At 35.4% G+C, this 13,705-nt stretch overlaps 1 protein-coding gene across 16 annotated transcripts in view; it reads right to left on the bottom strand.

The window, feature by feature from the left end:
- The window catches only part of LOC141507078 (HMG box transcription factor BBX-like), a 369,819-nt gene that overhangs the window by 105,982 nt on the left and 250,132 nt on the right, over window positions 1-13,705 (bottom strand). For all 16 annotated transcript variants that reach the window (XM_074214420.1, XM_074214422.1, XM_074214417.1 and 13 more), the window contains one exon: window positions 7,076-7,143. In XM_074214420.1, coding sequence (XP_074070521.1) covers window positions 7,076-7,143 — 68 coding nt within the window. The remainder of the gene's footprint in view (window positions 1-7,075; window positions 7,144-13,705) is intronic.

The raw sequence follows: 13,705 nt of genomic DNA, 5'->3' as shown, positions 1-13,705 counted from the left end.
CTGCTATCATCAGGGACAATTTATGGAAAGGGTGGTTAACTGGTTAGGAACAGTGGTAATAGGAGATTCTAGGCAGAGAATTAGGAAAATTGTAAAACTTAGTATCCCCAGGCAAATTTAAGGAATTCTAAGTTGAAAAACTGCATTGATAGAGAGTCCTTTACTTAAAATAAGTCTACCCTACTTTCCCCTCCCTGCCCCACCCCAAAAGACTGAAAAAGAGCTCTTGGGATATTATAAGAAGATACAAGTGCTTAAAATGTTCAACTTTTAAGTTAGGAAGGGCCTCAAAACAGCCTTTCTTATTGTTCCTTTACAGGTACATGGAAGAGGAAGTCACAATCAAGGTCTGTAATATACATGTAAAAATATAATTCAAGATGTGACTCTAAGGGAACTCATTCCTTTGGTTTTCAGCTTCAATACAAAATTAATTTGCAGACCACTAATAGCCGTGGTAACTCATCTAACCTGCTAAAGTTTTATTTTGTACTTATGATTTCCTGTTGGCATTAATATTTTAACTCCTCCCTTAGCAATTACTGAGCATTTGGCAGGAATGACAGTAAACTGTAAAAATAATTTATTGTATATTTTCAAAGGACAAGGATATATTTGGGGTTGGGCTAGATGGTCCCCAAGGTCCCTTCAAGTTCTAGATCTATGAGCTTAAGAGTCAATTTTTTTTAGTGCCTCCAGCTGTAGGTAAAGTACACTACCACTTAGGGGAGAATTGGCTGATTCAATTTAAGCTCCAAGGTATAATTCTAAAATGCCCAGAATAACTTATGAAGATAATAATAATACTGAATGCTTACAAGAATTCCTTTCTCTGGAGTTATAAATGCTTCACAAAATTTATCTAATTAATCTGTACAATAGCCCTGGGAGTTAGATGGTAGACAGGCATTATTTGTACTATTACTATTATTATTATTGTTATTATTAGCTCCATCTTACAAGGGGGAAAGAGAATAATAATAATGAAATCCCTGGCAAGTTGTGCTTAATGTGCTGAATGAAGGAAAGAAACCTGATCTCCTTCAGTCCAGTTCTAACCACTGGGGCAGAATTTCACATGTATTTGATAATTAATCTCCTAGCATACTGACGTGATTTGGGAGTTCTGGCTCTCCAAGCCTTTAACTAGGACAGGCAGCCCCAATATCAGAGAGTCTTATCTTCCTGAATTAAAATTTGGCCTCAGACAATCTGTGATTCTGGGGAAGTCACTTAATGCTATTTACCTCAGTTTCCTCATCTGTAAAAAGAGCAGAAGGAAAAAATAATTGCCAGAATTGTTGCCAAGAAAACCCCAAATAGGGCGGCAGCTAAGTGTCACAGTGGATAGAGCACTGGCTTTGGAATTGGAAGGACCTGAGTTCAAATCCTACCTCAGATATTTACTAATTGCCTATGTGACCTTGGGCAATTCACAACCCCATTATCCTTGCAAAAAAAAAAAGAAAAGAAAAGAAAACTCCAAATGGTATCATGAAGAATCCAAACAACTGAATAACAATAATAAGAATAATAAAAATGACAGAACTCTGACATACTAAATTCAACTGAGAAATCCACACTTCTAGTATGGTAGTTAAAAAATAAAAGGAGAAGGGGTGGCTAGGTAGCACAGTGGATAGAGCACCGGCCCTGGAGTCAGGAGTATGAGTTCAAATCCAACCTCAGACACTTGATAATTACCTATCTGTGTGGCCTTGGGCAAGCCACTTAACCCCATTGCCTTGAAAAATCTAAAATATATAAATAAAAGGAGTGAAACAAAATTGAAACACAAAGACTTTGAAGCTATTTTATGAACGCATATTTACATTGATCTCATGAATATCGGTACCATAGTTCTCTAAAGCCCATGAGAGATTTTGACTAGATCTAGCAGTATTGACATGAGTTCTCTTAGAGTCACATCTTGAATTATAAATAATACAGACTTTTATCAATTTGCTTTTAGCAGCAATTCTACTCCATGGGGTATTATACAGTTTATTATAATTATAGTCAGGTGGCAGTTTTTACCCTTTTCCTATAAACCTATTTATTATAGCTGCAATCTCTTTGGAACGTGTTCATGGATAGGGTTCATCGAGTTGAATGACAAAGGAGATTTGCTCCAGGAATAATGCTCGAAATACAACGTTATTAAAGGTCTTTGTTGACTATTATACAGTACTAAGGATTGCAATCATGGAAGGAGATCACAATTTTGTTGAATAAACAAAGCTTCCAAGCTGATCTGCTGGGACTCAGGAGCAAAGTGGCAATTGAAAGGAATTTCCACAAGCTGTTGAATGAGTATTTGCTTAGGCGATGAAAAGCAACTAAAAAGGCATAGTTAATCTAAGCTTGAGTGCATCTGTTACTGGAACTGTTAGAATGGTACCTAAAAGATGCAATGACCCTTCTGTGCGGTGCTAAACAGCCGACTGGCAGATAGCACTAGATGCCAATCCTAGAAGTGGCCGGCAGGTGGGAGCAGAAGCAGGAGCGGTGCTAAAGAGAGCCGACCGGCAGATAGCACTAGATGCCAATCCTAGAAGTGGCCGGCAGGTGGGAGCAGAAGGAGGAGCGGTGCTAAACAGCCGACTGGCAGATAGCACTAGATGCCAATCCTAGAAGTGGCCGGCAGGTGGGAGCAGAAGCAGGAGTGGTGCTAAAGGGAGCCGACCGGCAGATAGCACTAGATGCCAATCCTAGAAGTGGCCGGCAGGTGGGAGCAGAAGCAGGAGCGGTGCTAAACAGACGACTGGCATAGACAGTACGACGTGACAAGACTAGAAGTGGCAGCGGGGGGAGCAGAGGAGAGCGAGTGAACAGGAGTGCCGCAATGGCCAGGTGGAGCTCCCAGGGCAGTATTCAAGAGCTGCATGATACTACCAGACCAGCAAATGACTTCCTCAAACATCTGAGGAACACAAATGGTAGCAACAGAGATAGAGAGGGGTTCAAGTTGACCAGAGCCCTGAAAGGACGATTTGCCTTGGCCACACAGGTCCCCTTCCCCATCAATGGAGTGGAATTTGTGGGAGAGTGTTCCCCAGTATGCAAGGTGTGGGGGAAGATTTACTTTGCCAACAAAAACATTATTAGACTTGTGAGTTTTCAAAAATCCATACTAAGGTGAAGTGTGGGTATCTGTACATTTTTTAAAAATCTCATATTCACTGTCATCTACCTCTGGAGACAGAACTGATGAGCAAAGTGCAAACTGAATATTTTTTTGTCTATCTACCTCACAACCTATCACTTTCTTTCAAAACATGGCTAATATGGAAATGTTTTGTATGATTTCACATGCTATCATATAGCTTGCTTTATCAATGGGTAAGGGAGAATCAGAACTCAAAGTTTTTTTAAAAGATTGTTAAAGGGGGTGGCTAGGTGGCACAGTGGATAGAGCACAGGCCCTGGAGTCAGGAGTACCTGAGTTCAAATCCGGCCTCAGACACTTAATAATTACTTAGCTGTGTGGCCTTGGGCAAGCCACTTAACCTCATTGCCTTGAAAAAACTTAAAAAAAAAAAGATTGTTAAAAATAATTTTTAAAGGGGCGGCTAGGTAGTACAGTGGATAAACCACCGGCCTTGGAGTCAGGAGTACCTGGGTTCAAATACGGTCTCAAACACTTAATAATTACCTGGCTGTGTGGCCTTGGCCAAGCCACTTAACCCCATTTGCCTTGCAAAAACATTAAAAAAAATAATAATTTTTAAAACAATCTATATCTAGCTAATCCTCAACTGAGTTGCTAGCAAATGCTTCTGGTACCTTTGCTAGAGTGTGGCATATTGGAAAAGATCAGGGGCTTGGGAATTGGAGAATCTGGGGTAACTTTAGGACATCTGGAACATGACTTAAAATCTCTCTACACCTAAGTTCCTTCTCTGTAAAATCTGGGAACCAAAGTAGATTATTCTTTATTGGCTTTTCCAGACTTAAATTTATGATGCTTAACAAAGATAATGATTAACAATCATATATTATTCTAAACTCTACAAAGCACTCACCTTGCATTATCAGATTTGGGACCTTCATCAACCCTATAAGGTAAATACTTATGGATATTATATCCCTCTATTAGAGATGAGGACACAAACTCAGAGAGTATTAGAGATGGCATTGCATCCCGAATCTCTTGACTCCTCTATTTTATTATTCCACTTTCTCTTGTAGTTACAAACAACATGAATGTAGATATGTCTGCTCATTCTGGATTTATCATATGCTCATTAATAACTATTAAAATTTTATTATTCCCCTAAAAGGTCAGGGACACTTTCTGTATATTTTCTACAAAACCCTGCACAAGGCCAGTCATAGGATATTAAATGTCTTCTCAAGACAGTGAAATGCAATGATTGCAAAAGTGAACTTTGTCAGATGACTTGTCCAATAACATATTTGGCAGCACCTTTTGTCCAAAATTTTTCATGTGAGATTTCCCAGCAATACTTATTTAATATCATCTCAGTGGTGTCAAATCTGGAGAACACTTGAAATAAATTAAAATATAGATGGAAAATATTTAACAAAATATATTTTTAAAACAGAATGGGGGTGGGGTGGCTAGGTGGTGTAGTGGATAGAGTACCAGCCGTGGGGTCAGGAGTACATGAGTTCAAATTGGGCCTCAGACTCTTAATAATCACCTAGCTGAGAAAAAAAGGCAAAACAGAGCTTAGGGGCGGCTAGGTGGCATAGTGGATAAAGCACCAGCCCTGGAGTCAGGAGTACCTGGGTTCAAATCCCATGTCAGACACTTAATAATTACCTAGGTAGCTGTGTGGCCTTGGGCAAGCCACTCAACCCCATTTGCCTTGCAAAAACATAAAAACAAACAAACAACAACAAAAAAGAATAGAGACACTGTTAATATATGATTTTCTAAGAAATTGTGGCCCACAGGGATCCTTAAGTATGGTGTGATAATCTTCATTTTTATTTGAATTTGATCCCACTAATGCTGACTACTTTCTGTTGTTATTATTATTATTTTTTTTTTGCAAAGCAGTGGGGGGAGGGAATTAGTGATTTGCCCAAGGTCATACAGCTAGGTAATTAAGGGTCTGAGGCTGGATTTGAACTCAGGTCCTCCTGTCTCCAGGGTTGGTGCTCTATTCCCTTCACCACTTAGCTATCTCCTACTGTTGACTATTTTCAACAATGATCTATCTCTGATAGGTGTCAATGGGACAAATATGGTCTAGTGAAAATGAGCACATGACTTAACGAGTCAGAAGACCTGGGTCCAAGTCAGCTCTGCCATTTACTGAGCTGTGTGACCAGATTCTAGGCTTGAGTTTCCTCATCTGTAACATGAAGTGTTATAGAGTGACCTCATTTGAGGCTTTCTTGGCAAAGACACTGGAGTGGTTTGCCATTTACAGATGAGGAAACTGAGGCAAACAGAGTTGCTCTACTGACTTGCCTAAGGTCACACAGCTAGTAAGAGTCAGATCATATTTGAATTCCGGGAGATGATAAAGTGACAGAGATAAATGATTCCTTAATAGAAAACACAGAATCTTGTTAAAGTCTTCTGAGCTCTTTCTCTCCAACATATTTAGCTGATGACTTGCCAGTAATGATAGAGGCCATCGATAGATAGTGATCATACATCAGAAGGCTGGCATCCTGCCTCTCACCTGGATGTTGCCAACCACAGAAGCTCTTTTACCTCAAAGTGATATCACTGAGTAAGGGGAAAATAGGGAAACATATTTATTGGGTAGCATCAAGTGAAAAGTTAAATGAAAGCAGGAATTGCCTATATACGAAGAATCATATTTTGCCTTCTTCCTTAATCCTCAATAACCATTTATGGAAAACATAATCATTATTTTGTAAGAATTTTTTAAATCTATTTTTTACTTATTTAAGGCAATAGGGTTAATTTAATTGCCCAAGGTCACACAGCTAGGTAATTATTAACTTCATTACAATGAAGTTATAAATGATTCTATAGTTAACTTTTCTATAATAAATGCATATATTTCATGAAAAATGAAAATAAAAATTCAGTTACATCTTCATGATCCCATCTGAGCTTTTCTTGGCAGAGATACTAGAATGGTTTGCTATTTCCTTCTCCTTAAGTGACTTGTCCAGAGTCATAGATTAGTAGTAAATGTCTGGGGCCAAACTCCTTACTGAAGACCTGATAATCTACCCAATATAACATGTTATGCCTCTAGACCCCAAATTAAACTAATCTTGGGTTAATTTAGACTAAGGTTTATATAACCTGATAAATATGATCATTCAAGTTAAAAGAACTGTATGTGAACCAACCTCTATGACTTCTGGGTTAAGAAACTAAATCTTTCTTAAGTAAGACAGATCTTCTAGATTCAAGTATTTCCTAACTACCTCCCAAAATGAAAACCAAAAAAATAGCTTTTTAGTAAGGATAGTTCAGTATCACAACATATCTTCAAAGAAAATGCAAACAAGAATGGGATGATAAAAACTTCAAGACCATGAAACATTTTTTCAAGAAATAAATCAATAAATCCCTAAGCTCAATATTTCTAACATTTTCATTAGGGTTTTGGAATAAATTGAATAACAAACAGATGAATCCCTTCTCTTAATATTTTCCCCCCTCTTCCCTTCTTCTGTTTTCTAGTAGAGTAATGCAAAGGTACAGTTTGTCTTTTCAGTACACTTAAATGAATTCTAAGACTTTTTGCACCTGCAGTTCATTATACAGAAGGCAACAACAGTAAGTGCCAATTACCTGTACATTATGTTTAATACCTTGCCACAAGGAGTCCAAAAACTTACAGCTGCCTAATTCAATTGTATGTGTATCCAACTGGAATTATTTCTGCTACCTAAATAGATTTTTTTTCTTCCTGAAACACTGTTAATGCCAACATTTTAATAAGAATAATTATACATAAAGTCTATTCATTAGCTTGAGAGAAAGTGGAATTACAGGGCCCCACAGTGCCTATGAGGAATACCCAGCATGAATCCATCAATTTTTCTCGAAGAGGTTTAGTCTTTACCCTTCCAAGCCATAGGAGTAGAGAGGGAGATGAAAATTCCTTACCTCTTGTGCAGTCAGAGCATGTTCCCCAGCCAGAAGCAGCATGCTCAAGCCTCCCATTTGCGTAGGATCTATTAAGAAAACAATTAATATGTTAAACCCATTAAGAAAAATAAAATATTTTAGAAACAGTCCTTTAACAAAAACTGTTGATTACATGTACAGAAGACTATTTGTGGACAAAAATGTTATTCTCCAAAACACTTAAAACATGATGAATATGATAAAAAGAGAAGCCCAGTAAAGCCACAAATCACATTTTAGGAGAAAAGAGTTTCAAAGCTGTTGTGGCTTAAAAAAAAATAGAATTTAAAATAATGATGTTATTCATCACAAAAATTTGCTACTTCTTCAATATCAAAGCTGTTTATAGTATCAATAAAATGATCTCTTGGGCGGCTAGGTGGTACAGTGGATAGAGCACAGGCTCTGGAGTCAGGAGTACCTGGGTTCAAATCCGGTCTCAGACACTTAATAATTACCTTAGCTGTGTGGCCTTGGGCAAGCCACTTAACCCCATTGTCTTGCAAAAAAAAAAACCAACTAAAAAAAATTATCTCTTTCTTTCCCTGATCTTCTCATGAGGCTATCACTATCTATATTTATTTATACATTACTAAAATTTTCCTAAAATTTCAGACTGTAAGTTCTCTGAGGTCAGAGGCTTTATGTCTGTTTTTCTACTTAGATGCCTCTGGCACCTGGCAAACAGTAAGCACTCAATATGGATTTGTTGAATGAATGGATGACAGTAAAGTTAGATAAATGGGAAAACTTGTTTTCCCTTTCTGCTTGCAAATTTACATGAGGGAACTCTTCACTGAAGAAATTCTTTGGAACAAAAGCATACCTGATCCTGTTCACCTTCCAAGCTGCCTGTGAGACAGAAAACTGTTAATTCTGCCAAGGCAAATTAGGAATGGTAACAAAACCAATTAGACTAAAAGAACTCTTAACAGAGAGGACTTTTCAAAAAAAGGTCCCATTAATCTAATGGATTTTGTTCAAATCTATTTTAACAACAAAACCCAAATATATCCAAATCTATTGGGGTTTGGGGTTCTTGCTAAAAGCTACATTTTAGGTTTAAAATTAATCACTATTTTGTAAGAATTTTTTAAATCTATTTTTTTTATTTATTTAAGGCAATAGGGTTGATTGAATTGGCCAAGGTCACACAGCTAGGCAATTATTAAGGCTGGATTTGAACTTCGATCCTCCTGACTCCAGGGCCGGTGCTCTATCTACTGTGATACCTAGCTGTCCCCTTTTTAAGAATTTTTTAAAAAAATAATTTCTGCTCAGAATTTACAGAAATAGGAAGTGAAATGTGTCAAAGGTATAATAAACATGATGGAAAACCCATTACTCAAGTTACATCTGAACAGAACAACACTATATGAATATTCTCAAAAGGATTTTTTTATACTTTTACAAGATATATCATCTTTGGAGAGGATGAACATGTAACTAGAACCAAGGAGCAAATCAAAACTACAAGAAAAGGCTCACTAAAAGGTAAAAAGCCAACAAAATTCTTATAAAAACATACGAAAGACAATATAAAGCAACATGAGATAACATATAATCTGTAATTATTTCAAGGTAATTAAACTTCCATATGAGGAATTTTTAAACAAATGATTTAAAAAGCACAATAAACACACAATTTTACCAAAGCTGTGTCCTTAATCAAGATCTTTATGTTTATTTGCTACAAAAGTTATGTAGCAATTACAATAGCAAGATTTTATAGATAGCTTAAAGGCAAAGGAAAAAAAAAAGAATACTGACCCAGGACTACTGGAAAGAAACAGGAGGAAAAAAATCATAAGGGATTGTTTAAAGGGCAAGGCAGACCACAGAATGATTAGGTGGTTAAGAAATAAACCAACAGTGGAAAGCAGCCACCGATGTGTACACACAAGCATGGGACCTTTGATTGATTTGACAAAACAAAGCTGTTCATTTTTTTTCTTTTAAAAAGAAATCCCATGAAGATTTTTAAGTGTTACAGTGGAAGTTTCAGCAAATACTTAAATCTCCTGTTTCTAATGAAAATATCAGGGAGAAAAAAAATGAGAGTAGAAAGTGAAAGTTTCATTTGGTACTTTTAGGCAATTAAATAGTGCTACTTTTGCTGCTATTGCCCCCAGAGATAAAGGAGATTGAATATTTACTTCCTTAAACAGACAAAGATTTGTTGGTTCAAATTATAAAATAACCCTGCAACATGATTTACATGTTAATTTATTGAACTTTATATCCTCTTTATTTCTTAACAAGACACATCATAAGGGTGCTAGGATTATGCTAAAATATTAGCTAATAAATTATAATTGTTCATTAAAATAACTGGTAGTCTTCCAAAATTATTTGGAAGAACCAGTAGATATAACCACATGAGTATCATATTTAACTTTCTTGAGAAAGCTCATCTTATATGTGTGATTTTCCATGCTTTGGAGATGGTCCATTTTACTGCTTCTGGATTACATAAAATATCAGGATACCATATGCCGAGTGCTATTGGGCATGAGATATACAATTTATATTCTGTTTAAGGAAAGCTTTAAGTTTTGCCTGCCTTGTGCCCTGATATGTCCTCCAGGAACACCTTTGCATGTGTTACTTCTTATAGACAAATTACTCCATTTTCATTTTAGTCTTGTGGAGAAGGGCATAATTTGAAGGTCATCTAGGCTAAAATCACCCACTATTTGCCAAACGTAGATTTTGTCTCTATGACAGAAAAATTATGTCATCATAGGTTGGAAAAAATCAAAATAAGGAGAGTTTTGTACTAATTTTACTACACCATTGAAGTGGTCAAAATTACTGATTTCTTATCATTGATATCGAATGAAATTGATACCACATTATACAACTAGAAGAGAAGACAGGGAAAGAGTTCATACAAAATGAAGAAATGAATGACTTTATACTTTCTCTTTCCTTAAATCACAGCAAGGAAGCATAATGGATAGAACAGCAGATTTGGCATTAGAAAGGACCAGAGTTTGACTCCTGCCTAGGACACTTACAAGTTATATGATCTCATTTAATCTCCATGAACCTCAGTTTAAAATAGGACTAATAATATTCAGAATATCTATTTTATAATGTTAGGATCAAATGAGATAATTGCATTCAAATTGGCAAAAACAGTACCGATCCTCAAGATCCTAAAAGGAAACACAAAGGTTACCTGAAGAAGATAAGTCACAATCAGAAAAAGAACCTGAAAATATCAAACAGAAAGTTATCATGAAAAAATGCCCTAGTGTCCTAGAACAAGAAGATAACATAGTCCTTGAAAGAATCCATTGATCATCTCCAGAGATTCAAAAATAAAAACCCCAAGGAATATTGTAGCCAAATTTCAGAATTCTCAGCTTGAAAAAAATACTACAAACAGCCAGAAAGAAGTAATTTAGATACCAGTGAATCATAATCAGGATTACCCAAGACTTGGCTTCAAAATTAAAGCATCAAGGGACTTGGAATATGATTTTTCTGGAGAGCAAAGTACCTTGGATTACAACTACTATCCTGCAAAACTTAACATATTCTTTTGGGGAAATGAAGGACTTTCAGTGAAAAACAGGACTTTCAAAATTACATGATAAAAAGACCAGAACTGAACTGAAAATTTGATCTATAAATACAAGATTCACGAAATGTATATGGAAAAGGGAGAAATCATTAGTCAATAACATTAAACAGTATATATTCTTACATGGGAAGATACTTGTAACTACTGAGAGTTGTGTGATAGTAGAAAGAAGCATACTTAGAGAGAGGCTTTAGGTACACATTGAAGATGAAAGTGAGGATGCTTTAGCTGATACTTGAGCTCATGGGGGGGTGAATGTTATTGGATGGTATGGTATAAATGGATTTTGAAGTGATTTTACTTTGGATGATATTTTAGTTTATAAAGGTGGTATTTGTATTGGGGCAAAGAGAGGGAGTATACTTAAGAGGGGCTGGACAGAAATAGAACATGAAGTGATTTTGCTTTACTTGATTAACTAGTTGGAAGAAGTGTATTGGGGGGGCTATAAATAGAATATGAGATTTTGCACTACTTGATACTTTAGCCCATGAGGACTGTATTTCTACAGAGAGTACTTGGAAAGAGGGTATGGTATAAATTGATTAAAATCTGGTGATGCCTATGGTTTTTGAGAATTGTATTTCTAATGGGACAGAAAGAGGGAGTGTTCTTGTTCAGAAGCTGTGGGTATGAAGTGATTATAAGGTAATGGTGCTTATAATTCAATCAAATGAACCCTTGAGAACAGATCAGAGGAGTTTATCTTGACAGGTTGTTGGTACAAGACAGGTTTAAAACAATTAAGACATGAAAAGAAGGACTACACTAGAAGAAGGCTAGGCATCAGAGGATAAATAACAACATAAGAAAAGGCACAAAGACCTATTATAATAGAGGGAAGAAAGGGTGGGTGTGAACACTAAGTAAATCCTATTCTCTACAGATTTGGTCCAAAGAGGAAATAACAAACATTCCCAACTGGGTTTAAGAATTTATCCTAGAGGCTGCTAGGTGGTGCAGGGATAGAGCACAGATCCTGGAGTCAGTAGTACCTGAGTTCAGTCTGGCCTCAGACACTTAAAAATTACATAACTGTGTGGCCTTGGGCAAGCCACTTAACCCCACTGCCTTGCAAAAACCTAAAAAAAAATTATCCTACTCTTCAGAGAAGTAGGGGTTGAAAGGAAAAATAAAAGGAAGGGAAGGGACTGAAAAAAAGTAGGGCAAAAGTAAAAGTAAATATAAAGTAAAAGTTAAGAAGAAAAGTAAAAGGGGAAAGGAAGAAGGAAAGGGAAAAGGGCAGATAGAAAAAAGGGCTGGTTGAGAAGCAAAATATCAGTGGGGAGGAAGGCATAAGAGGAAAGGCAAGAGAAAAGTATAAATAGGAGAAGACAGCATGTTGGGAAATGCTGAATTAGTAGTCATAGTACATATGTGTATGGGATGTATAGTAGTATAAATGTGAATGGAATGAACTCTACATAAATGGAAGCAGAAAGCAGAGTGGATTAAAAACCAGAATCCTCCAATAAATTGTTTACAAGAACACATCTGAAGCAGAGAAATATATACAGGGTAAAAGTGAAAGGATGGAGCACAATATATTATGCTTCAGTGGAAGTAAAAAAAAAAGGAACAACATTCTTGATCTCAAACAAAGCAAAACCAAAAGTAGATATCATTAAAAGGGTTCAGGAAGGAAGCTACATCTTTCTAAAAAATACCATAGGCAATTAAGTAATATCAATATTAAATATATATATACCAAGTGGCAGAGTATCCACATTCTTAGAGGAGAAGCTAAATGAATTACAAGGAGACATAGACAGCAAAACTATAAGAATGGGGGACCTCAATCTCCCTCTGCCAGAATTAGATAAATCTAACCCCCAAATAAACAAGAAGTTAAGAAGCTTAATAAAATCTAAAAAACCTATATATATGATACCCCTGGAAAAAAAACTGAATGGAGTTAGAAAGGAAAATATCTGTTTCTCTGGGGTACATGGTACCTACATAAAAATTGACTATGTATACTAAGGCATAAAAATCTCACAATCAAATGTAGAAAGGCAACAATATTAAATGTATCCTTTTCGGATCATGATGCAATAAAAATTATATATAATAAAGTATCACGAAAATATAAACTAAAATTATTTGTTAATTAAATAACCTAATTTTAAAGAATGAGTAGATCAAACAACAAAACAGAAATAATCAACAATTTCATTTAAGACAATAACAGAATAAAACATAATACTAAAACTTGTGGGATGCAGCCAAAGCAGTTATTTGGGGAAATTTTATATCTCTAAATGATTAAATGAATAAAATAGAGGAAGAGGAGATCAATGAATTGAGTATGCAACTAAAAAAGCTAAAAAAGGGATAAATTAAACATCCTCAATTAAATATGAATTAGAAATTATGAAAATCAAAGGAGAAATTAATAAAATTGAAAGAAAATCATATAGACATACCTTTGGTTAATCTAATTTAAAAAAAGAAAGATCTAAATTACCATTATCAAAAATTAAAAGGTAAATTAAGTTAAAAAAGTAAATAAATTTTTTTTAAATGTAAAGGGTGAACTCAACATCAATGAGGAAATTAAAGTAATAATTCAAAGTTATTTTGCCCAATTAGGCATAAGCCAAAATCTTATACCCTATAAGGTCGAAATGGGTACAGGATTTAAAAGGGTCATACCATAGACCAATTAAGAGAACAAGAAATACTCTAACTGTTGAATCTATGAAGAAAGGAAAAGTTTAGAAATTGCAAATTGAATTATTTCAACTATATTAAATTAAAAAATGTTTTCATAAATAAAACCAATGTAGCCAAATTTTGAAAGAATTCTGACAGCTGGGAAACAATTTTCATAGGTGATGTGTGACTGGGATTATTTCTAAAATATATAGTAAACTGAATCAAATTATAAGAATATAAATAATTCTCTAATTATGATAGTTCAAAGGATATGAAGAGTTTTCAGATCAAGTAATTAAAACTATTTATAGTCACATGAAAAAATGCTTCAAATAATTATTGATTAGAGATATGCAAAT

The sequence above is a fragment of the Macrotis lagotis genome, chromosome 1 (genome assembly GCF_037893015.1).
Source record: "Macrotis lagotis isolate mMagLag1 chromosome 1, bilby.v1.9.chrom.fasta, whole genome shotgun sequence".
Taxonomy (NCBI): domain Eukaryota; kingdom Metazoa; phylum Chordata; class Mammalia; order Peramelemorphia; family Peramelidae; genus Macrotis; species Macrotis lagotis.
Note: the sequence above shows the minus strand (reverse complement) of the source record. Positions and strands in the feature narration are given on the sequence as shown.